General features: G+C 42.1%; 1 protein-coding gene across 4 annotated transcripts in view; it reads left to right on the top strand.

The window, feature by feature from the left end:
- PUDP (pseudouridine 5'-phosphatase) overlaps nt 1-24149 on the top strand; it is a 104231-nt gene that overhangs the window by 67797 nt on the left and 12285 nt on the right. Inside the window, exons 4-5 of one of the 4 annotated variants that reach the window (XM_068141745.1) lie at nt 4565-4619; nt 20953-21047. The exons of 2 other annotated variants lie outside the window; for them this stretch is intronic. In XM_068141745.1, the coding sequence (XP_067997846.1) occupies nt 4565-4619; nt 20953-21029 (132 nt within the window). In that variant the 3' untranslated portion in view covers nt 21030-21047. Of the gene's footprint in view, nt 1-4564; nt 4620-20952; nt 21048-24149 lie in introns of those variants that run through there. One more of the 4 variants, XM_068141770.1, reaches the window with a different exon arrangement.

Genomic DNA, 24149 nt, shown 5'->3' with positions numbered 1-24149 from the left:
AGCCTTGGCTGCAGTGACCATGAAGCAGTTGAATTTAAGATCCTCAGGGCAATCAGGAGGAAGTATTCTAAGCTTACGACCCTAGACTTTAGGCGTGCAGACTTTGATCGCTTGAGGGATCTGATAGCCAAAGTGTCATGGGACAAAGCCCTGGAAGGAAGAGGGACCCAGGACAGCTGGTCAGTATTCAAGGACCACCTCCTCTGTGTCCAGGAGCTATGTATACCAACAAAAAGAAAAGCAGGTAAGAATGCTAGGAGGCCTACCTGGATGAGCAAGTTGCTACTGGACACACTATTACTTAAAAAGAAATTCTACAGGAAGTGGAGGGAAGGACAGCTAGAACAGGGGGTATATAAGGAAGCTGCCCGAGCAGCAAGAGACCTGGTTAGGAAAGCCAAAGCAGAGTTCGAATTGAATCTAGCCAGGGAGGTTAAAGGGAGCACTAAGAACTTCTACAGGTATATTAATGGGGAGAAGAAGACTAGGGAAGGTGTGGGCCCCCTCAGAAAGGAAACTGGTGAAATGGTCACAAGTGATGTGGAAAAGGCTGAGGTACTCAATAACTTCTTTACCTCAGTCTTCACTGCAAGGGCCTCTAGCCACACTCCTGATGTCATGGAAGACAATGCCAGGGATGGGGAGGAAGAACTGCCCATCATAAGTGAAGATCAGGTTTGTGATCACCTTAAGAACCTGAAAGTGTTCAAGTCCATAGGACCCGACAGGATACACCCACAGGTACTGAGAGAACTGGCAGATGAAGTTGCTAAACCCCTCTCTATTATATTTCAAAAGTCATGGCAGTCTGGGGAAGTCCCCACAGACTGGAAATGGGGAAACATTACCCCCATTTTCAAGAAAGGTATGAAGGAGGAACCAGGGAACTACAGGCCAGTCAGGCCTTCTATGAACAGGTGACGAAATTAATAGATGAGGGGCGAGCAACTGATGTAATTTACCTGGACCTGAGCAAAGCCTTCGACACTGTCCCACACCACATCCTGGTCTCCAAGCTGTTGACACATGGGTTTGATGGGTGGACCGCTAGATGGATAAAGAACTGGCTCGATGGCCGCACCCAAAGAGTGGTGAAGCCCTGGAACGGGTTGTCCAGGGAGGTGGTTGGGGCGCCATCCCTGGAGGTGTTTAAGACCAGGCTGGATGAGGCTCTGGCCAGCCTGATCTGGTGTGGGGTGTCCCTGCCCATGGCAGGGGGGTTGGAACTGGATGATCCTTGTGGTCCTTTCCAACCCTGACTGATACCTTGATACTTGCTCGGACTACAGCGCTTATTCTATGTGTATGATTCTGAAAAATACTGCAGTTTAAGACACATGCAAGGCATGGATAAATAGACATCACAGATGCCATCTACAACAAGCACCACTTGTAAGAACCTGTCAGAGAGCATATACATTGGCAACTACTATCATTAAAATGCACACCATTTTTATCATAAAAACATTAAGATCTTGTTTGCATCATCCTTAGTATTCCAGCATCTGTGATAAAGCCAGTGGAAAAACCCACAGATCCCAGAAATCATTAGTGTATTTTCCATTACCTGAGACATTAGCTAGCAGTCACTTTGCTCCAATTCTATGCATGGTAGGGCCAGCTACGGCGGAGCAGGCGAGCTCAGCTACCAAAACCCAAGAAGGGCAAACAGGGACTCCAGTTGGAAAGCTGTTCTCAAGGGCCCTGAGGACGTGCTCATGGCTTTCGCTGGAGGAGGCATTTGAATGCCCGAGGGGTGGAGGCGATTTTGATTCTGTACCACGGCCGTAGAGGTGGCCAGAGTCCTGCTTTGTGTTTGGGCGGCGGCGGGCCCGGCTGTGCGCTCGGAGCAGCGATGGTGGTCTCCGGCTGTCCACTCGGATTGCAGCGGCGGCGGGACCGGCCATGCGCTTGGAGCGGCGACGGCGGTCCCTGGCCTTCCACTTGAGCTGTGGTGGTGGCGGGACCGGCCGTGCGCTTGGAGCGGCAACGGCAGTCCTGGCCATGCGCTTGGGCTGCGGTGGGGCCGGCCCTAGTCTCTTCCCCGATTTTTTCAGACGAGTTCCGAAAATGGCGCCGAGCACCTGGCTCCATCTCTCTTCTTCTCAGTAGGTTGTGGTGCAGCCCCTCTCTCTTCCAGGGGAGGGTTGTGTTGTTAGATGCTGTCACACCTTGGTACGCGAATGCCTAGTGGGAAAGCGGTGTACTGTGACATGCATCTGTAGAGCCTCGGGCCGCGGCTGGAAGCGGTCAGCACTGGGCTTGGGATAGGTCCGTGCAGTATTGTGGATGGCTCAGCATGCTGTTTTCCTGGAGGGGTGGAGAAGCAGTTAGAGCCTGATTGTTCTGACTGGCTTGCCCCAGGGGTGGAAATATGCCACTGAGTAAATAGAGATGGGAATAAAGGTTTGGTTGAGAAGTTGTGAGGTTCTTTCCAGGTGACCAGGATGTCCAACGGATCCATGAAGAGCTTGCACTGCAGAAAAGTGAACTCTGCATTGCCGAGAGGTTCTATTAGATGAGGGAAGAAGAACTGGAATGGACTGACACTTGAGCCTGAATGAGAGACTGTTTGGGTGGACGCCCAGGTGAAGATATGGACTTCGCTGGATATGTCATCGGAAGATTTCTGATTTAATGATGTCTTTGGGTGCAAAGATTATGGTATGAAATAAGGGGTGGCATGTTGCAGTTTGAGCTGGGTGCCCCCCTGCAATGTTTACTTCCTGTGTCCAGAAGTCCAGCCCAGAGGGGTGGACACAGGAAATTATGTAGTATTTCCTACCACAATCCTTTGCACCACTATAAGATCCAGTGCGGAGTCTAGCACCTCCTCTTTTCTTCCTCCTCCGTCAGCCGGTAACTGGGGGAGATGTCTCCTGGCTTTGGGCCTGGCTAGGCCCAAGGCCATGGGGGGATGGGCAGTCTCAGATCTGGCCAGCTGAGACTAGCCTAGCAGTGGGAGGGGGAAGAAGGAGCCCTGGGGGCCTTGGGTGTACCCTCAGGTGGGGATGGGATCTCTCTGGGTCTGTTTTGGGATTTTTCTTTGTCACTGTGCTTTTGGCTTTCTGTAAATGTTCACTGCTTTCTATTTAAACTTTCCATCACTTTTGCAATCCGTTTGTCTGAGTGTTTATTGTTGCCAGTGGTGGGGAAGGGGGGCTGCCTCAACCCAGCACAGACTACTAGATGGATAAGGAACTGGCTTGATGGCTGCACCCAAAGAGTGGCTGTCAATGGGTCCATGTCCCAGTGGAGGCCAGTGACAAGCGGAGTCCCTCAGGGATCAGTCCTGGGACCCATCTTGTTCAACATCTTTGTGGGTGACATGGACAGTGGCATTGAGTGCACCCTCAGCAAGTTTGCTGGTGACACCAAGCTGTGTGGTGCAGCAGACACACTGGAGGGAAGGTATGTCATCCAGAGGGACCTTGACAGGCTGGAGAGGTGGGCACAAGCCAACCTCATGAAGTTCAACAAGACCAAGTGCAGGGTCCTGCATCTGGGTCAAGGCAATCCCAAGCACAAATACAGTCTGGGCAGTGACTGTCTGGAAAGCAGCCCTGTGGAGAGAGACTTGGGGGTGCTGGTGGATGAGAAGCTCAGCATGAGCTCTCAGTGTGCACTTGCAGCCCGGAAAGCCAATCAGATCCTGGGCTGCATGAGAAGTGTGGCCAGCAGGTCAAGGGAGGTGATTCTCCCCCTCTACTCAGCTCTGGTGAGACCCCACCTGGAGTACTGTGTCCAGTTCTGGAGCCCCTATTACAAGAGGGATGTGGACGTGCTGGAACATGCCCAGAGAAGGGCCACGAGGATGATCGGAGGGCTGGAGCACCTCTCCTATGAGGACAGGCTGAAAGAGTTAGGGCTGTTCAGTCTGGAGAAGAGAAGGCTCTGAGGTGACCTCATTGTGGCCTTCCAGTATCTGAAGGGGGCCTACAGGAAGGCTGGGGAGGGACTTCTCAGGCTATCAGGTAGTGATAGGACTAGGGGGAATGGAATGAAGCTGGAGGTGGGGAGCTTCAGGCTGGATGTGAGGAGGAAGTTCTTCACCATGAGAGTGGTGAAGCCCTAGAATGGGTTGTCCAGGAAGGTGATTGAGGCCCTGTCCCTGGAAGTGTTTAAGCCCAGGCTGGATGAGGCTCTGGCCAAGCTGATCTAGTGTGGGGTGTCCCTGTCCATGGCAGGGGGGTTGGAACTAGATGATCCTTGTGGTCCCTTCCAACCCTGACTGATACTGATACTATGATACTGATACTGATACTATGATACTGATACTGATACTAAAAGAATGCGATACAGATTTCTTTTTTTGACTGTGAGGGTTAGAATGAAAGAAAAAGGCCTCTCAAGCGAGGTGCAGGTAATTGCATCTCATAAAATCCTCTGTTAAATGGGCTTTGTATTACACAAGTATATACAGGCAATTTCCTGTTAGCTCATTTTGCTTTGTCCTCTGTTTCCATCTTCTTCCCCTCCCCCTACCATGTATAAGCATTTGGGTTTAGCATGTACTAGAAGTTAAATGCAAGGATTAAAATATGTTTTAAATTCCTAACAACAGAGCAGTACTCCTGACATGGTTGAACACTATGGTTCATACAAATTAATCTCTGAAGGTAAGTAGTCATTAATATATACGTGACTCTAATACTAGTGATTAAGTGCTATCTTCTCTTCTGGTTTCCAGAGTGAAAGTGTCATTGTTGACACAGTACATTACAGTTCTGTTAAGTTTACACAAAAATTACGATAAATGCTTTCTTCAATTGCATGGATGTTCATATGGATAAATATCCTATCTGCCTTGATAATTAAAAAAAACCCAGATTTTACCAGATTTTATATATATATGTGTGTATATATATATATATATGAGGCTTGTGCCTGTATTAAAAGTAAAAATGTGTGGTTCTTACCAGTTTTATTTGATAACTCATCTATTTATAAGTAAAATGTCCAAAGATATGTCAAATATAGTTTTAGACAATCCATTTCAAATTAAAGATTTCAAGAATTTCAAGTAACTATGTCTGATTAGACAGTGACTTTGTCTTTGATATCAGATTGTGATTTAAAAGGTACCAAGGGAAAACTATGTCAAAAGGAGGAAAGTGCATTCTGATAGTTAAATTTAAAAGAATCTTAGATTTTTTTGTCAAAAGGTAAAATTTGTCACCTCATCAAGGGGTCTTTTAGGAAAACACCACCTAGATCTCTGTTTTACCATTCATCTCATTTTCAGATTTCTCTGTGACCCATCAGGCTGGCAGAGTTACCTCTAGTGGCCTGAACACAAATCACTTTAGATGTTGAAGATTAAAACTAGCACACTGAAATCCTGGAAATACAAAGTCCACCCATGGCCACACTTGTCAGTCAGAATGAGTAACTAGATTGTTGTATGCTAGAAGAGCTTCTACATGATAAAATATCTGCCATTATCTGAAGGGAAAGACAGACGTCAACAACTACGAGCAAAATGTGCCTACTATTGGTGACCAACTGATCACTGCAGGGCAGCCAGATGGCAAATCAGACATTGCTGAATCCCTTTTAGTATCAGTAGCTGCCTTCAGTGCACAGGCTCCTTGTGTCAGGAGAGCAGAACTGTCAGTATGAGCAAATCGCTTGAAGTAAAAATCACCATTTCAGAGTTAGATCCTTTCCTAAAGTCCAAAGCATACCTATGAAGTCTTTGATTATCTCAGTGATGATAGCATGATACTTTCCCCCTCTTATACTTGCAGGGTTTTTTTGGAAGTGCATGTAAACTAGTTGAATTATTCCGCTTCTTTACCTGTCTGATTGCACAGCTGATTACTCATGTAAACATTCAGCAGACATGAGTTTTGCAGATGCAATTAATTACAAAATGCAGACAAAAATATAGTTCTGCATCATAAACTTAAAAACTTGTAAGCCAGAATGTAAACATGTGGCAATGCCAGTGACGAGCAGTGTGAGCAATCTGGCAGTGCAGGCCTAGAGCCTGACATGGTGGTAGGCCATGCTCAGCATAAATGCAGAGCCAGCTAGCAGTGTAGCAAAACAGTGCTGTGCCTGCAGCATGCAACTAAAACAAGACACTGGTAGCTATAAACATGGACAGTTATCTTGGGACAACAGGACATGCACCTGCATCAACAAACCTCGTTGTGTCATTAGTAGTTGGACCAATAATCTATAATAGTGCGATGTGTGGTCATCATAGGGAACTAATGGAGCTATGCCAACAAGGCACTCCGAGTTTTTATAAGTTGTAGCAGTTCCCTTGCTATGCACTTCTGCCTTTCCTGTCTCTTCTCCTTCTACACTTTACTTTACTGTGCTATAGTTGCACTACAGGCCTCACCATAGGCCTGCACCATCGGCCTGCAACACTGGAACAATAAAGGAACAATACTCGATCATATTGGTCAGCCGTATTGATTCCCATCTCCGTCGCCTTCCGTTACAAACAGATATTTGAAATATTAGAAAAATATTAAGGATACATTTGGAATTTTTTTTTATTATTTTTTTGTAAGACGAAATTGGTTTCCATACTGATTTGTAATATTTTAAGTAGACAGTTTTTAATTAGTTTTTATAAGAACATTGCTTTCAGAAATAAAACTGCACAATTAATGACCACTGAAAGGAAAATGTCAAATTTGCCCAAGTTCTGTGTTTTACCCATATTCCAAATAATTTCTTATTTTTTTATTATATCTGTGAATTGTTTACAATGACAAACTTCTGATTAAGATTAAAAACTAATATAAAGGTAAAACCTGTAAGATAAACCAAACCAATCAGCCAAACAAAAAGTCTCCTAAATCGACAATAAACAAAAATCCCTAGCTATCCATTCCCTTTACAAAGAGAAGAGAGAGGTCTATTATCCCTTTTTACTTTATGTCTCTTTTATCCCTTCAAATATGGAGCTTAATCACCCAGGATTACTATGTGTACTCCCTCTGATCAACACAGTAAGAAGTTAGCATCTTGGAATAATAAAAAGTATTAAAGATTGGGGGGGGGGGGGGGGGGGGGATGTGAGTCACTTTGCCTCTTAAAGCTAGGGTAAATGGAAGAAATGCAGTTAAGCTGTCTTTTCATACTGTGGATAGGACCAGTGCATACTTCAGGGCGAAGGAGAAGGATTAAGAATCCCTGATTAGGGTTAAGATCTGCTGATTTTGTTTGTAGGAAGAAGTTGTTTCTATCTATATTATAACAGTTGTTGACTCAGCTTCGTTTTCGTTTTTGTTCCAGTGCAAATGTGACCAACTGCAATGTAAAAGTAAAGAAATAGTGAAATAAGATGAATGCAATTCCAATCCTTTAGTTGCTTTAGTGAAACTAATGTTTCTGTTCCTTTCCCTGTTATGTGATGGATGCTAATGTGAATGTGGAGCTTCAGGATGCCTCTTGGGATAGCTGCCATCCATGCCCATCATCATACTGATTTCAACACATTGTCCTAAGTTATAGACCCAAATATTTCAGAGACAGCTAAATCTGTTTTGAGCCATTGCCCCTCTCTCCTCCCTCTCTGTTGCAGCATCCAGATTGAGGTCAAGGAGCCTAATAGGCAGGTGCCATTAAGGCTGCCTGGCGGGGGATGGAAGCCGAACCCGATCCCCAAGTCTCACATTTCAGAGAAGCGACTGCACGTGTCAGATGCCATGAGAGAAGGCATGTGCAGTTTACTCACCATATAAACATTTTTAATTGATTGGCAGGATTTGAATGGCTGATGTGCCATTGGGCCATTCAGTTTTCAAAAATGGAATTTACAGGTGAAGACCTCCTATACTCATTGCTCGTTACACTCACTCCTCGAATGCTCTTATCTCTCTCCCCTGTTCGTTAATGGCATTCAAGGCAACGACAAGCACCCTACTTGCTCCTATCTTCAGGGCAATTAGCTTCTTTTGTTTTAGCAGCATAGCACTCAAGTTGGGCGTCCACTACAGCAGTGCTCTCTCATTTCCTCTAATTTTTGGATACTTCCCTTTGGACAATAACTACAAACTCAAAACTTCTCTTCATTCAGCAAAGGTTTTGGTAGTTAGCAGCTCGACAGTTCATGAGTAAATAACGCTAATTTACCTGGTTATTCCTGAGGTTTATAGCTTGTTACCTGTCGGTTAACTCTGTTGTGAGCTCGAGGTGGTCCGTGTGAGAAACGAACTCACTGCTGAAAATTTATAACCAGTTTATTATAAAATAAAGGCAACACAGCGCTGGGCGAATAGCGAGTTTGCTAGAGGCGCACTCCAACAACATGAGGTGAACTTATATAGACGGCAAACATACATATTAATATATTAAAACGTACATATTCATATATTCCACAACACGCTCCCACCGCTTTGCATCAGGACTGAGACAAAACCTGCACTTTTGACCTGGCCAGTCTTTAGACCTGTTGGCGCCTCACCTTTCTTTCCCAATACCCCACACAATACAGACCATCAGCCCAATGATCCAGCCCAATGATCAAGCCCCATGGTCCTCAATAATTCCCCTTGTGAAAGCCAAATATTATAACCAGTTTCTCACATCCGTCTGTGACACCCAGGGCAGCATTGCTGTCTGTTTTCACGTGCATAGGGAGATTCCAGTTTGTTCCTCTGCATCCTAAGTTCTGATTGTTCTAGACTGTTTTTCTACTGTTTCTACTGTCAGCCTTCTACCATGTGTAATTAACATGTCATTGACCTGGCAAATGAACCTCAATCAAATTGGCTTGGAAAAACATTTTTTTTATATTTAATAAATAATATTAATATTTGATCATATTTCTGGCCAGTAAATCTATATAAACTAAAACAGAGGCATGACTGTTTTGTGTCTGAATGTAGAATAAAATAAAATACAATGAGTCCACAATAATTATCACTGGATAAAGTAAAAGGTTTCCTTCAATAGTTCTGTTCTCTTTTGAGAAACATCCAAATAATACAGTCTTATCATAGCTGATAATAAAAAAAAAGAATTAATTACAAAAGTTACTCTGAAGGATACTAAGCTCTTTCTCCTTCTTATTTGGATGTACCATCAGTGTGTCTATGTAATTTGCATCACAGAATTATAAAAGAAGTGTCAGAGGAGTTCTCTACACTGTCAAGGCTGATTTTCAAAAGTGTTGAAACATGTAGGACATTCAGAAAACATTTGAAAGAAAAAGAAACTAATGTTTTGCCAATATTTTTAAAAGAATAAATAGAATAACCTATTTAATTATAAGCTTGTCATCATAATATTAGTCTGAGGGGAAGAAAATGAAACACGTAATGTGGGACTCAGTTTATAAAGGATTAAGAGATAGTCATTTAATGCAAAGCAACACGTTTCTGGAAAATAGATCATGTCAAAGTAACTTGAGGGCTTATTTGACAATTACAAATTTGACTTGTAAAGATACTGCTGCTGTAATACTCTTGATTTTCTGTTCTTACCTGATACGGCACAATGTCTGTAAAATAATGGGAAACAATAAATGAAAATCTGCATGCTATACTGCTATATATAAAGCTTATTAGATTTTATCTAAATCATAGCTCAGTGTAATTATAAGCAGGAATCATTGTGATGTGGCTACAGAGATTGACTTTCAATGATCATTTTGTTACTCTGAGATACTTATCAAGATTGTCCTAGGCAAAATGTCCTAGGTAAAAATATTTACTCATACTGTCTTCAAATGATGCAAATTACAGCAGGGAACAAGCAAATGGAGGCAGAATAATAAGTGAATACTGGTCCCGAAAAAAATTAACAAGTTACTAGCTGTTCTTCCTAGCAAAGTATTTATGAATGTAGTCCATTCCCACAGGATATAGAGCTCTGTCCTATTAAGCCACAGCTCCAAAACTACTCAAGATCATACTGGATGTGTCTGCAGGGAGAGTCTCCAGTGCAGAAGCAGACATATTCATTAGAATCTGCCAAATCTTTCAGTGGAGGAGGCAGCTGCAGTTTCATCCTCCAGCTCCAACCAGCAGTGAGGCTGAGCATATGTTCCCAGCAGGTGCACACTCACAAGCCACACCTACACACCACAGACATTATTCAGTATAGTATAGGTCAGTAAATGGATAGCTGAACAGGTAACACAAATGGATGCACAGAGCACTTGCTCAAACTCACCCTGGCCCCCCTCTATGCCAAAGGGAGGTGGAGGTTGGGTACTGAAAATATATACATGTGAATGTGCAATGTGGGTCCTTCCAGCAGGTGGGCTCAACCAGCCTGTCTGGAAGAGTTTTTATTGCATAACTAAACAATACCTGCACTCTGGGACCCTGAAACACAGTAATTTTCAAGGAAGAATTGGGAATACACCACCTACCTGTACATGTATCCCTATTTCCAGCAGAGCCTTCCTTGGCCCCCAGCCTAGAAGACACTTGCCATACTGACCTTCCCTGTCTGGAAGTGCACCCATGCTCCAGGGGCTTCCCTGTGCACCTCTGTCTTGTTTGAGAAGAGGAGCATGAGGACTAAGGTTGGAGCCAGCCTTGCACAAGTGCCCCAAGAGATGTGAAGCAGGGGTAGAGAGTAGCCTCTGGACTGGTTGGTGCCACCACTGTAAGAAGCTCTTCAGTATAGCAGGGTATTTGTAAGAGAGAAGTATTAAATTTGAAGATAGATAAATTAAGATTAGAAAGTATGTCTATTCGGAACAGGATATTGTTGCTAAGACAACTTGTCAATGATGTGTTGAATTGACTTTCTAAAAAATGTTGGAATCAGAACTAGAAAATTTTGTAGGGTTATTTATTTAATTCATATGAGACCTAATTCAGGGAATATTTCATCGTCTGCAAAGGAATAGGTCATATCTGAAGATTAGAATTATTTTACTTTGCCCAATAATCTGTGAAATTGGACTTCAGGACTGTTTAGTCCTTGCTGAAAAATGTTCCCAGTCTTCACTCTCATTTAGCTGAAAAATCCTTTTACATCATGTCCAGGTCTGCTAAACGATCATTTTTATTAACAAAAAGCAGTCAGGCATAGTACTTCATGCTTTTTTACTAACAGATATATTAATTAATCTCAAAGGAAATTCAGCAGCTTTGAAAAAAACTATCATGGCTATCTGGACAAAAGTCTTTCTTTATGGACATTAGAAACACATCACTCTATTGTGGCATTTTCACTGTAGAATACCTTCTGTCTTTTCCAACTTAAATTCAGTTTTACATCTCCTAAATTATTAAGAATTAATACATAAAGTGCAGTATCTCAGGAAATACCTTGACAATGAATTTTCATGGGTTTGGTTTTTGTGGGGTTTCTTTGTCCAGATAGGAATTTCAGAAAGGCCTCTGCTCACAAGCAGGCTGTGCTGGGTTACACCCATCCTGTGGGGGGAGGGTTGCAAAAGCCCTGCTTCCCCCAGGGGACAAAAGAAACCTGATCCAGGTGGACTTGGCTTCCCCCTCCCAGGAGGAGGGGTCCCCTGGGTCTAAGTTGGTCTGTTCCTCTCCCTTTTCCTGTCCAGCAAGACTCTTTTGAGTACTGTGTCCAGTTCTGGGCCCCTCAGTTTAAGAAGGACATTGAGACACTTGAACGTGTCCAGAAAAGGGCAACAAGGCTGGTGAGAGGCCTTGAGCACAAGCCCTATGAGGAGAGGCTGAGGGAGCTGGGATTGTTTAGCCTGGAGAAGAGGTGGCTCAGGGGTGACCTCATTGCCGTCTACAACTACCTGAAGAGTGGTTGTAGCCAAGAAGGGGTTGGTCTCTTCTCCCAGGCAACCAGCACCAGAACAAGGGGACACAGTCTCAAGCTGCACCAGGGGAAGTTTAGGCTCGAGGCGAGGAGAAAGCTCTTCACCAAGCGAATCGTTCGTCATTGGAATGGGCTGCCCAGGGAGGTGGTGGAGTCACCATCCCTGGAGCTGTTCAAGAGGAGATAGGATGTGGCACTTGGTGCCATGGTCTAGTCATGGGTCTGTGGTGACAGGCTTGACTTGGTGATCCTTGAGGTCTCTTCCAACCTTGGCGATACTGTGATACTGTGGTACTATAAAGGGGAGGGTGTGGCAGCCATCTTTTTTTTTTGCTCCTGCCTTGCCTGTTCAAAAAGACTCACAGCTGCTGCCAGCCTCCTCATTCTGCCATGTGGCTGGGCCTGATCTTCTCCCTGCCACATCCACACTTCTCTAAAGGACTGAAATCCACATGCATCAAGGGAGATACAAGGCCATCCAAATTTAGTTTTGTATATTTCCTATTCATCCTTGTTCCTTACCCTTGTAAATCCTCAATATATATTGATAAATATATATTTTGTTAAAAAGTTTACTTCTACATCCAAACCAACTCCAGATTGTTATTTGGTAGATTTACCTCCAGTCTCTTTGGGAGTGGGGAAAGGATTTTTCTTGGTTTCTTGCTACCATCTGAACTCTTAAACTCCAGTTAAGGCTCAAATCACCACAAATGCCAAGAACTGTGGTAGGAATATAGCCATCAGATTTACCTCCCTCAAGAAAAACAACGCATATTTTTTTTCATTTCAGAGAAAGAGATAGCCAGGTAATTTAAAAGGTCACCCCATAATGATCTTATGCAAGCAATGACATAAAAGTTCTATGAAATTATTAATCCTTTTGCACTTGATTTTAATAGGACACCAACAAAAGCTGAAAAGCATGACTGTAGAGAGGAGGCAAAGATTCCAGGGATAATTTTAGTATTTTCTTGGAAAAAAAAAACCCTCCCAAACATTTTATTTATTTATATTAAAGCAGAAACAACTAAAAAATGGTGTAGATGGTCATACCAGGGCTGATGATACTTAAAAGTTTGATGAATGAGGACTACTGATTTTATAATGAGGACTACTGATTTGATATTAACAAACTCCCCATATCCCCCATTATCAAACTTCCCATATCATACTCAAATTCAACAAGTATCAATATTTTAAATAGTTCATAATTCAATATAAGAAATACCACATATGTACTGAGTGGAAGAAAAGAACATTTATGACCTTTGGAAGAAGGAGCAGGCCACTCAGGAGGACTATAAGGTTGTCATGAGGTTATGCATGAAGAAAATTAGAAGGGCCAAAGCCCAGCTAGAACTTACCTGGCTACTGCCACAAAAGACAATAAAAAAATGTTTCTATAAGTATATTAGCAACAAAAGAAGACTAAGGAGAATCTGCATCCTTTACTGGATGCAGGGAGAAACATAGTGACAAGACTGAGCTTTCTTTGTCTCTGTCTTTAATAGTAAAACCAGATACTTTTGGGATATCCAGCCTGCTGAGCTGAAAGACAGGAATGGGGAACAGAGTGAAGCCCCTATAATCCAATGGTGACCTTTTGCACCACTTAGACACACCCAAGTCTATGGGACCTGATGTGATCCACACAAGGGTACTGAGTGAGCTAGTGGAAGTGCTCATCAAGCCATTTTTAATCATTTACCAATAATCCCGGCTGTGAAGTTCCAAAGAAGGCCAGTGATGCTAATGAGGAGTCTAGTATTATGAGGAGTTGCTGAGGATGCTGAGATTGTTCAGCCTGAAGAAAAGGAGGATAAGGGGAGGCCTTCTCACACTCTAGTGAGGTGAGTGTTGGTTATTTCTCCCAAGTAACAAGCAAGAATACATGAGGAAATGGCCTCAAGTTGTGACAGGGGAGGTTTAGACTGGGCATCAGGAAAAATGTCTTCACAGAAATGGTTGTCAGGCATTGAAACAGGATGCCCAGGGAAGTGGTTTAGTCATCATCCCTAGAGGTATTTAAAGATGTATAAATGTGGTGCTTAGGAACATGATTTACTGGTAGAGTTTTTAGTGCTAGGTTAGTGATTGGTCTTGGTGATCTTTTCCAACCTAAATAATGCTGTGTTTCTAGGTATATGTATGTACCTTATATACATACATGTGTTCATATTATAGCTCCTATTTTAATTTTGGGGGGGAAGCAAGACATTTTTTTGGCAAACACATTGACTTAAAAAAAATGGAAAAAAATGTAGTGGGCAAAATTGACACCTCCCTCCCTATCTCACTCAGATCTGAAAGATTTTCAGAAAATCACCTCTATTAACTTCTTTGTGCTATAGTGACATTTCACTTTTGTTCTATAATGCATTTCATATGTCCTTGAGTGTGTACCTGCCTTCTGTATTTTAGTCTATATATTGTGTTACTATAGTACCACAGATTTCCATAGAAAATATCCTATTTCTCCAAAGGGCTATGTATTTCAAAATGTTCTGATGAGGGATTTTTCTGATTCTGCCCTCACCAGTAGAAACAGAAAAGGAAACATTCTCTAGTGGATCTTCTAAAATGTACAGTTTTTCAAATGCTTGAATTTGCAGTATGAATTTTCATAGATCCAAGAGTCACAGGGTCTTCATTGTTGGCAACTCCTAAAACAGAGATCTAAGATCTGAAGCTATGTGTTAGTTTGCACAGGCAAGAAAATTCAGACCACAATTTGCTAAGCAGGAGCTTTATCACCTTGCTGCTCTGGGTTTCATCTTCCATGCTATATGAAAAACGGCCAGGGACTGACTACTGTCAAATATCTCTCTTTAGAGGTTTTTATGATTCATCATTGCACTGTTAATTTGACAGTCACTCCCTTTCCCTACAGAAATTATTTTCCTTATGCTCTTTGAGAGCATTCTGACAACACTGACTACTAGATTCACCCTTACTGCTGCAGGATATAGACCCTGATATCTCTGATTTAACTAAACCTTCACTTTATTAATTAGACAGGGATTAAAATAACTTTATCAGATGCTCATGTCATGTTTCCTATGGGTAGCTCCATAGACTTGCCCATAATAATTTGCATCCTTCACTTTGTACATTTTACACACTTGTGAAGATGGTAGCTTTGATTTGGCTAACCATTGCTTGAGAAGGTGAAAATCTGTTTCAGTACATAGTCAATTCTTTTTTGATCTGAAAAATTAATGCAACCAATTAACTTAAGAATCTCTTGCCTGATAAGGAGTATGTACCTGTAATTTTCCAGGCACTGCTTAGTTTAGTTTTTTTTTGTTTAGGTTACCCATGGATGAGGAGACACAACTTCCTCTGAGCTTGCAATGTGCAATTCCTAATGGAGGTGTTTTTAAGGTATGCATTTGGAAATATCACTCTTTCATAAAAACAAATGCTCTCTCTGCCATTTCTTAGGGAAAGCAGGTAATCTCCATCTTTATTTTTCAGGAGCAACACTTCAAGAAGGCAGTGGATGTATAAATTATAAAACATCCACTGATGTAGTCTTTGTAACTGAGTTGCTCTATTTTTGTCTGCATTAGCTGTGTATGAGATCTGCAACTTTTCTATCAAGTGACTAATAGTAACAAAATTCTCATATGTATTTGATTTTTATGAACTAAGAAGAATTGAAAGAAATGAGCCAATAAACATTGGAAGTTCACATTAATATCCTCTTTGTGCATCTTAGCATGGGAGTTCATTTTACTCTGCAAATTGTATACAAGAAGCACATTCTGTTATTGGGAGTCAGGCAAATGCTCTGAAGTGTGGATACAATCTGAGTATGCCACACAGGATATACAAACTTTGAATTTAAACAATGCACACTGAAGGAGTCTGGGTACACTTATAAATTAATCTTATAAAGTATTCATCAGATCGCTTCTGTGCGTTGAACTGATGCATATGCATTATACATTTGCTTTCCCTTCTACATCCCTCTCAGTCCTTCTATATGTAATTCAAGCAAGTTTAGTCTCTCAAGTTCAGCTAGAATCAGTGGACAAATCTGGAGAAGATAAGAAAGCCTCAAGCTACATTTCTGTGTATGCCTGTGACTTCTTTATATGTCTGTGACTCTGAAAGTTCAAAAATATAATTGATTATCAGCTTCATACATCCACTAAGGTGCTGTTGTGATTTACAGTAGCTGAGGGCAGTGTCCTCCTGAGGACAGTGCAGGCAAACAGAAATATTTAAAAGATTGCAAATTACACAAATGTAAAATAATAATAGTTTTGACCTTATGACTGTGAACTTAAAATGTGAAATACAAATATTTGAGGGGAGGGGGAGGTTTCATGCTTTTCTGTTTGTTTGTTTCTTCCTTTCATCTCCTCTTCCTATTTTCACATCTGCTCTGGAAAATTATTGTCAGATTTCATAACAAAGGAGAGAGAAACCTGAAGATGGTTTCTTCCACTCTGTTTCAGAGACCTTCTTTCTTTGACAGAGATTTAAGGAATTGAGATAATTGCTTTGTTTAAGAGATTCTAATCTAATTTAAGAAGAAAAAATGAGTGAAGTGTGGGAGTTGAAGGTAGAACAAAAAGGTTATCTTATATATTGTGACCAGGACTGAAATAAATAAAATAAATTAATAATTTTTAAAAAGGTAAGTTATACTTACCATGATCATACTGATTTAATTATCCAAAGAAACCTACTTTGTAGTCCTGGCCAATAGGCCAATAGCTACAGTTTGAATGTGAGGTTTTATCCATAAATATATCTCTAAAAAGGAAAGAAAAATGGCTAATTAAGATAGCTACACACATTTATAAATAAAGGTGTATTTACAATATATTGTCTTTAGGAATTGCCCCTTCCCTATTACAGGTAATCATCACATACATGTGCATGTTGAAAGGAAGTAAAACTAACACTGTCTTAAATGCAAGTGATATGACAGTTACGATAACTCATAGCAATCATGTTAGGGAAACTCATAGAGATGCAACTGAATGAAATATTACTGACATACAAACCAAATGCACTTCAGCACTAAAATCTTCAATGTTATTAACAAAAATCATGAGGGACAAAATTTTCAATGGAGGCATGTAACACACTGTCTGTAAAGCAATGTATGTGCTGAATATTATAATCTCAATCTAAGAAGCAGGGGAAAATTACTAAAGAATAAAGAAGTATGTATTTTAGAACATGGTAAAAAAACCCAACAGCTTTTGCATTAGCCCACAGGTCGTAAGAGAAGTGTGAATCTAGTGTAAAGATTATCTCCATTGGGAGAAAAGAAAACAAGGCAAAACAGAACAAAACCTACCTGTAAAGGAGTCAAAAGTGGCTCTTATTCACTGTACATGTAGATTAAGAGCTTTGTTAGATTAAATAAATGACATTCTACCAAGATAACATCTTCTTTCTCTGAAATCATATGGGATGTTTTAAGTTTTGCTTGTGTGCTTGTATGGGTGAGAGAAAGAGGGTGGCCATGAGTCATCCTGACAAACAAAGCCTATTCCCAAAATAAATGTGCAGACCCTAAAAATATCAAGGCAAACAAATAACACATGTAAGAGAGAAAAAGGAGAAAATATCTTACATAAATAACGGAGGTGAAAGAACATGTAACTATTTCAGATATTCGGTTAAATATAAAATAATGCGCTGGTATGCAAGCAGGGAAAAGCAATAATTCAGAACTTAGTCTTATGCCATTAGTATCATGTATGCATAAACTTTCTCTTACAATATTGCTCCTAAAAATATCACAGTTTCTTCTTCCACTATTTATGAAAAAGAAGTGCACTTCACAACCATTAGCTACATCTCATTTTTGTGATAGATTCGCAGTTGATATAAGCCACTGTGAATTCATCTGTGCTAATGGAACTTTTTATATTAATTTAAGCTCTTCATCTTTGCCTTAGATATTCTGTGCAATGTGGAATTTCATGCAATTAAGAAAGCTACTGAATGTAAAGTTGTTTTTGTATTCATTAAAATCCAAATAATACTCAAAACAAATAAACTTCCACTATCATGCTCTCTAAACACATCTGTTTTACAGGTGTAAGACCACTCGTGGAAGAGGTCCTACCTCATTTCTCTCTCTGGTATAACTCCCTTCTGGCAATGTATTACAATATCTATTTTTCATGCAACAACATTCCTTAGTTGTTAGACTGGCCAGAGGATCACTAGTGGGGAGAAAAATTGATCTGTCACAGCCATAATGTAGTATTTATGTCTCATAAATCCTTGATTAGTTTAGAAGACCCAAAATCCTCTAGGGATTGTAGCAAATTCAGAAGCTGTTCTTAAATGATAGATGCTCGAGTTTCAGATCTGCCTAGCTACTAGGCAATGGGAGAAAAAAAAAACAGCCAACCAAAAAATCCAGGCAGACAACAGTTTGTTTTGTGGAACATATATTTGCCTACTCAACATGAAAGCTACCATACACCTGAACTTTGCATCTACAGTTTGCAAAATGTAATGCTCTAGTTTTCACTTGGTGCAAACTGGCATAATACTGCCAAATCATGCTCTATAGAATTTAATTGGTAAGTCTTATAGGATTTTGTGTGAGGATTGAGGCCTTGAAATCACCAAAAAATAGTGTTTTTTTTTTTTAAGACTAAGATTAAAGTGATCCTTATCTGTCTCATTCTTCATCACAGTTTTAGAGCATTTGAAAACGGCTCTGATGGTGACGAAGAATGGACAATGCAAATCTCTAGAAACAATAAACTCAAAGACCAGGATTGGAGCTTATGCTATTTGTTTGGTTTGGTTTTGGCTTTTTTTCTTTTTTTCTTTTTTTTTTTTTTTTCTTTTTCCTTTCCTTCCGCATTGGCAGCAATGCTGGTTTCCACTTTTTGGAGGTGAACTACCATTTAGCACTTATTTGAAAAATGTAGAAGGAATATTTCATTTTGATTTGTTGTTTTAGAAACAGTGCCTTGTAGTACAAATCTCAGATGAGGAGAGTAGTACTAAGTGAAAATGTTCATTAGGCTCCTAGAAGCCGCTGAACATATCAGTCCTCAGTTTCAGAGAACAGTACTTGACATGCCACAAAAAGCTGCACCATCTCACAGTGGTACCACTCCTCTGAGATTCCAGCAGCAAAGAACTGTGTTGTTCTAAAAATACATTACCCTTCTAATATTAAATTTCCAAGTAAGCAGTTGCTGTGGTTACCTTAGGAATGTTATATAATTGCATCTTAATGTTGAGGTGTCTTATAAGACAATTGAGTAGGAAGAAGTCAATGTTATAAAGTATTCAGTATTTGTCAGACTTAAAGGAATTTCTAAGGCATGATATGGGATTGCTTGCAATAGAACAGAAATGGATAGCAATGTTTACAAAATTCAGTTGTTGCACAGGTATACGTAATGCACAATCTCCTTATTAAAATGCATAATGTTCTTTTCTCATGAAAAACAAATGAGCAGTTCCCTATAGCTGCATCTAATCATCACAGGCAACCTTGGGAGATCTGTTATGTTCTCATTATGGGAACTATACTGTGCCCTTTTGGCATGTAATTCATGTAATCAAGATATCCTAGGTTGTTTCTGAAATGCTGCAAATATGGAAATGTGACTGATGGGAAAAAGTTTCAAAAGCCTTAAAGGGTTTTGGATATGAATGCAACATCATCTTTTTAACAAGCTGCCATGAAGACAGGGTTGTGCAATAAATGCTTACTGGGTAGAAGAGACCTGAGATTCTGTTATTGGGACAGAATTCCAAAACTACAGACCTAGCTTTACATCCTGCTGTGAACCTCATTTCTGAGTACAGAAAATCCATGACTGCTGAATTCTGTGATACTCAAAATATACATTTGCAGATGGACAAAAATGTACCCCTGATTCTGCCATGTGACATATGGAAATCTGAGCCAAAAGAAAGAAATTATTGATCCCAGACCATCAAACATGAGAAAAGTTGCAGGAAAATAGATTCATAACTCATTTTCCTAGTGACTATAATTGTATTGTCGTAGAAAACAACTAACCTGGCCACATCCTGTTCTGTGGCCATGAAGCAGCACAGTTTGTTTCTGTGCAACTAAATAAGCACTGTTTTTTTTTTTCCAAAGGGTCTGCTATTGCACATTGGAAGTGTCTCTGGCTTATGCTGTCATTTGAACAAGGTTCAAGTGTGGGTCATTTGATGCAAGCCTCAGCCATGCATGAAAGCAAGCTAACTTCTGGATAGAAGACATGCTTTCATGCCTGTACTTCATGCCTGTACCTGTGCCTTAGCCAGATTTTATTTATAGGTGTAGCTAACAACTGTGAGCTTCACCAATGCACTAAGGGACTGGACTTCTCAAGAAAGAGCAAAGTATAGTATATTGGTTTAAGCTGACTGGCCCCACTAGAATAGATGAGGGATGCAGGACGTGGCTATCCCCACCCCGTAGTGTCAGGTGGATCATTTATCCTGCAGCATGTTAATTCAATGCTGGCTGCATGACAGGAAGGAGTTGGTGGGGTTTATAGGACTTGAAATATATTCCATAACATGCAAAGTATCCTTTTCCAGGTTTTTGTGGTTATCTTTTCCAGCTTCCGGGTAGGGGTGTGGCCCTTTTTAGTTTGTTCGGTTCATTGTTATTTTCTTTGGTATTTGGTATTTCCTGCTTTCTTTTGTGTGACCTGATATCCCTGCAACAGAGGAGTAAATTGTCCTTACCTCAACTATTAACTGCCATTTTCCTTCTCCCCCCAGCCTGTGCCAGGGGGGTTGGAGGGAAAGCAGGGGAGGGGCGAAAGGAATAGTAAGAGTGGCCTGTGTTAACCCAGGACACATAGGAACAGGAGGATTTTTTTCCCTTTTTTAAAAAAAAAAAAAGTTTATTTGTTTATTTATTAGACCTCTTCAAAGCTGATGGTGCCATGCTGGGCTGAGTGCAGCTCAGTATTGCCAACTGCAGCTCCATCTGCTGAATCCTATCAGTGAACCCTTCCTTTAGGGCAGAGAATATGCTATCGAGATATCTTAATTTGCATCTTTTCTGCAAATCTAAATAAACTATGGCTCGTGCCTAGAACAGTTTGAGTGGATCCTGATCAGTGCCTTAGTTATCTGCATAGTTGCATGTGGTGTAAGAAGTCATAGGAGCAGGGTAGTAACATGAAAAGTTTTATTCTAGGATCTCAGCTTTCTTGTTCTTCTGAGAATCCTTTCTCCCCACCACAGGCAGTTTTCCATTGCCACTGCTTCATAGTTACCCCAGCACACTATACATGCCAGAGCCTCAGGTTAAAAGATGGTAAGTCTTTGCTGAATGAAAGCTTAGTTTTCAGATTTGACAGTTCATTCACTGGTTGCATGCTGAAAAGTCCCCTTCCTCCCTCATATTCCCCAAGGAAATTTGGATGGAAAGTTATTGAGAGATGATCAGTATGCTGCCACTTTCTCAGCTTAGGTGAAAACAAGCAATTTTGACTGCAAAGCCACAGTTAACACTGCCTGTGTCACCAGCTTAATAAATGGAGCAAAGAAACCCTGGCACAATGCATAGAATTGGAGCAAAGTGACTGCTAGCTAATGTCTCAGGTAATGGAAAATACACTAATGATTTCTGGGATCTGTGGGTTTTTCCACTGGCTTTATCACAGATGCTGGAATACTAAGGATGATGCAAACAAGATCTTAATGTTTTTATGATAAAAATGGTGTGCATTTTAATGACAGTAGTTGCCAATATATATGCTCTCTGACAGGTTCTTACAGGTGGTGCTTGTTGTAGATGGCATCTGTGATGTCTATTTATCCATGCCTTGCATGTGTCTTAAACTGCAGTATTTTTCAGAATCATACATATAGAGTAAGTGCTGTAGTCCGAGCAAGTATCAAAGTATCAGTCAGGGTTGGAAGGGACGACAAGGATCATCTAGTTCCAACCCCCCTGCCATGGGCAGGGACACCCCACACTAGAGCAGGCTGACCAGAGCCTCATCCAGCCTGGTCTTAAACACCTCCAGGGATGGCGCCCCAACCACCTCCCTGGACAACCCGTTCCAGGGCTTCACCACTCTTTGGGTGCGGCCATCAAGCCAGTTCTTTATCCATCTAGCGGTCCACCCATCAAACCCATGTGTCAACAGCTTGGAGACCAGGATGTGGTGTGGGACAGTGTCGAAGGCTTTGCTCAGGTCCAGGTAAATTACATCAGTTGCTCGCCCCTCATCTATTAATTTCGTCACCTGTTCATAGAAGGCCTGACTGGCCTGTAGTTCCCTGGTTCCTCCTTCATACCTTTCTTGAAAATGGGGGTAATATTTCCCCATTTCCAGTCTGTGGGGACTTCCCCAGACTGCCATGACTTTTGAAATATAATAGAGAGGGGTTTAGCAACTTCATCTGCCAGTTCTCTCAGTACCTATGGGTGTATCCCGTCGGGTCCCATGGACTCGAACACTTTCAGGTTCTTCAGGTGATCATGAACCTGATCTTCACTTATGATGGGCAGTTCGTCCTCCCCATCCTGGCATTGTCTTCCATGACATCAGGAGTGTGGCTAGAGGCCCTTGCAGTGAAGACTGAGGTAAAGAAGTTATTGAGTACCTCAGCCTTTTCCACATCACTTGTGACCATTTCACCAGTTTCCTTTCTGAGGGGGCCCACACCTTCCCTAGTCTTCTTCTCCCCATTAATATACCTGTAGAAGTTCTTAGTGTTCCCTTTAACCTCCCTGGCTAGATTCAATTCAAACTCTGCTTTGGCTTTCCTAACCAGGTCTCTTGCTACTTGGGCAGCTTCCTTATATACCCCCTGTTCTAGCTGTCCTTCTCTCCACTTCCTGTAGAGTTTCTTTTTAAGTAATAGTATGTCCAGTAGCAAATTGCTCATCCAGGCAGGCCTCCTAGCATTCTTTCCTGCTTTTCTCTTTGTTGGTATACATAGCTCCTGGACACAGAGGAGGTGGTCCTTGAATACTGACCAGCTGTCCTGGGTCCCTCTTTCCTCCAGGGCTTTGTCCCATGACACTTTGGCTATCAGATCCCTCAAGCGATCAAAGTCTGCACGCCTAAAGTCTAGGGTCGTAAGCTTAGAATACTTCCTCCTGATTGCCCTGAGGATCTTAAATTCAACTGCTTCATGGTCGCTGCAGTCAAGGCTGTCTCTGAGCTTCACATTAGTTACCAGTCCTTCCCTGTTGGTGAGAACAAGGTCCAGCATAGCACCTTTTCTTGTTGGTTCATAGTTTCATAGTTTCATAGTTTCATAGTTTCATTCAGGGTTGGAAGGGACCACACGGATCATCTAGTTCCAACCCCCGTGCCATGGGCAGGGACACCCCACACTAGATCAGGCTGGACAGAGCCTCATCCAGCCTGCTCTTAAACACCTCCAGGGATGGGGCCTCGACCACCTCCCTGGACAACCCATTCCAGTGCTTCACCACTCTCATGGTGAAGAACCTCCTCCTCACATCTAGCCTGAATCTCCCCACCTCCAGCTTCATTCCATTCCCCCTAGTCCTGTCACTACCTGAGATCCTGAGAAGTCCTTCCCCAGCCTTCCTGTAGGCCCCCTTCAGATACTGGAAGGCCACAATGAGGTCACCTCAGAGCCTTCTCTTCTGCAGACTGAACAGCCCCAACTCCTTCAGTCTGTCCTCATAGGAGAGGTGCTCCAGCCCTCTGATCATCCTTGTGGCCCTTCTCTGGACACGCTCCAGCACCTCCACATCCCTCTTGTAATAGGGGCTCCAGAACTGGACACAGTACTCCAGGTGGGGTCTCACCAGGGCTGAGTAGAGGGGGAGGATCACCTCCCTCGACCTGCTAGCCACACTTCTCCTGATGCAGCCCAGTATCTGATTGGCTTTGCGGGCTGCAAGTGCACATTGAGAGCTCATGTTGAGCTTTTAGTCCACCAGCAGCCCCAAGTCTCTCTCCACAGGGCTGCTTTCCAGCCAGTCACTGCCCAGCCTGTATTTGTGCCTGGGATTGCCTCGACCCAGATGCAGGACCCTGCACTTGCTCTTATTGAACTTCATGAGGTTGGCTTGTGCCCACCTCTCCAGCCTGTCAAGGTCCCTCTGGATGGCCTCCCTTCCCTCCAGCGTGTCTGCTGCACCACACAGCTTGGTGTCATCAGCAAACTTGCTGAGGGTGCACTCAATGCCACTGTCCATGTCACTGACAAAGATGTTGAATAAGACAGGTCCCAGGACTGACCCCTGAGGGACTCCGCTTGTCACTGGCCTCCACTGGGACATGGACCCATTGACAGCCACTCTTTGGGTGCGGCTATCAAGCCAGTTCCTTATCCATCTAGTGGTCCACCCATCAAACCCATGTGTCACCAGTTTGGAGACCAGGATGTGGTGCGGGACAGTGTCAAAGGCTTTGCTCAGGTCCAGGTAAATGACATCAGTTGCTCGC

The sequence above is a fragment of the Melanerpes formicivorus genome, unplaced genomic scaffold (assembly GCF_026170545.1).
Source record: "Melanerpes formicivorus ecotype bairdi unplaced genomic scaffold, bMelFor1.0.p_v2 SCAF_1, whole genome shotgun sequence".
NCBI lineage: Eukaryota > Metazoa > Chordata > Aves > Piciformes > Picidae > Melanerpes > Melanerpes formicivorus.
This window is presented reverse-complemented; position numbering and strand designations above follow the sequence as displayed.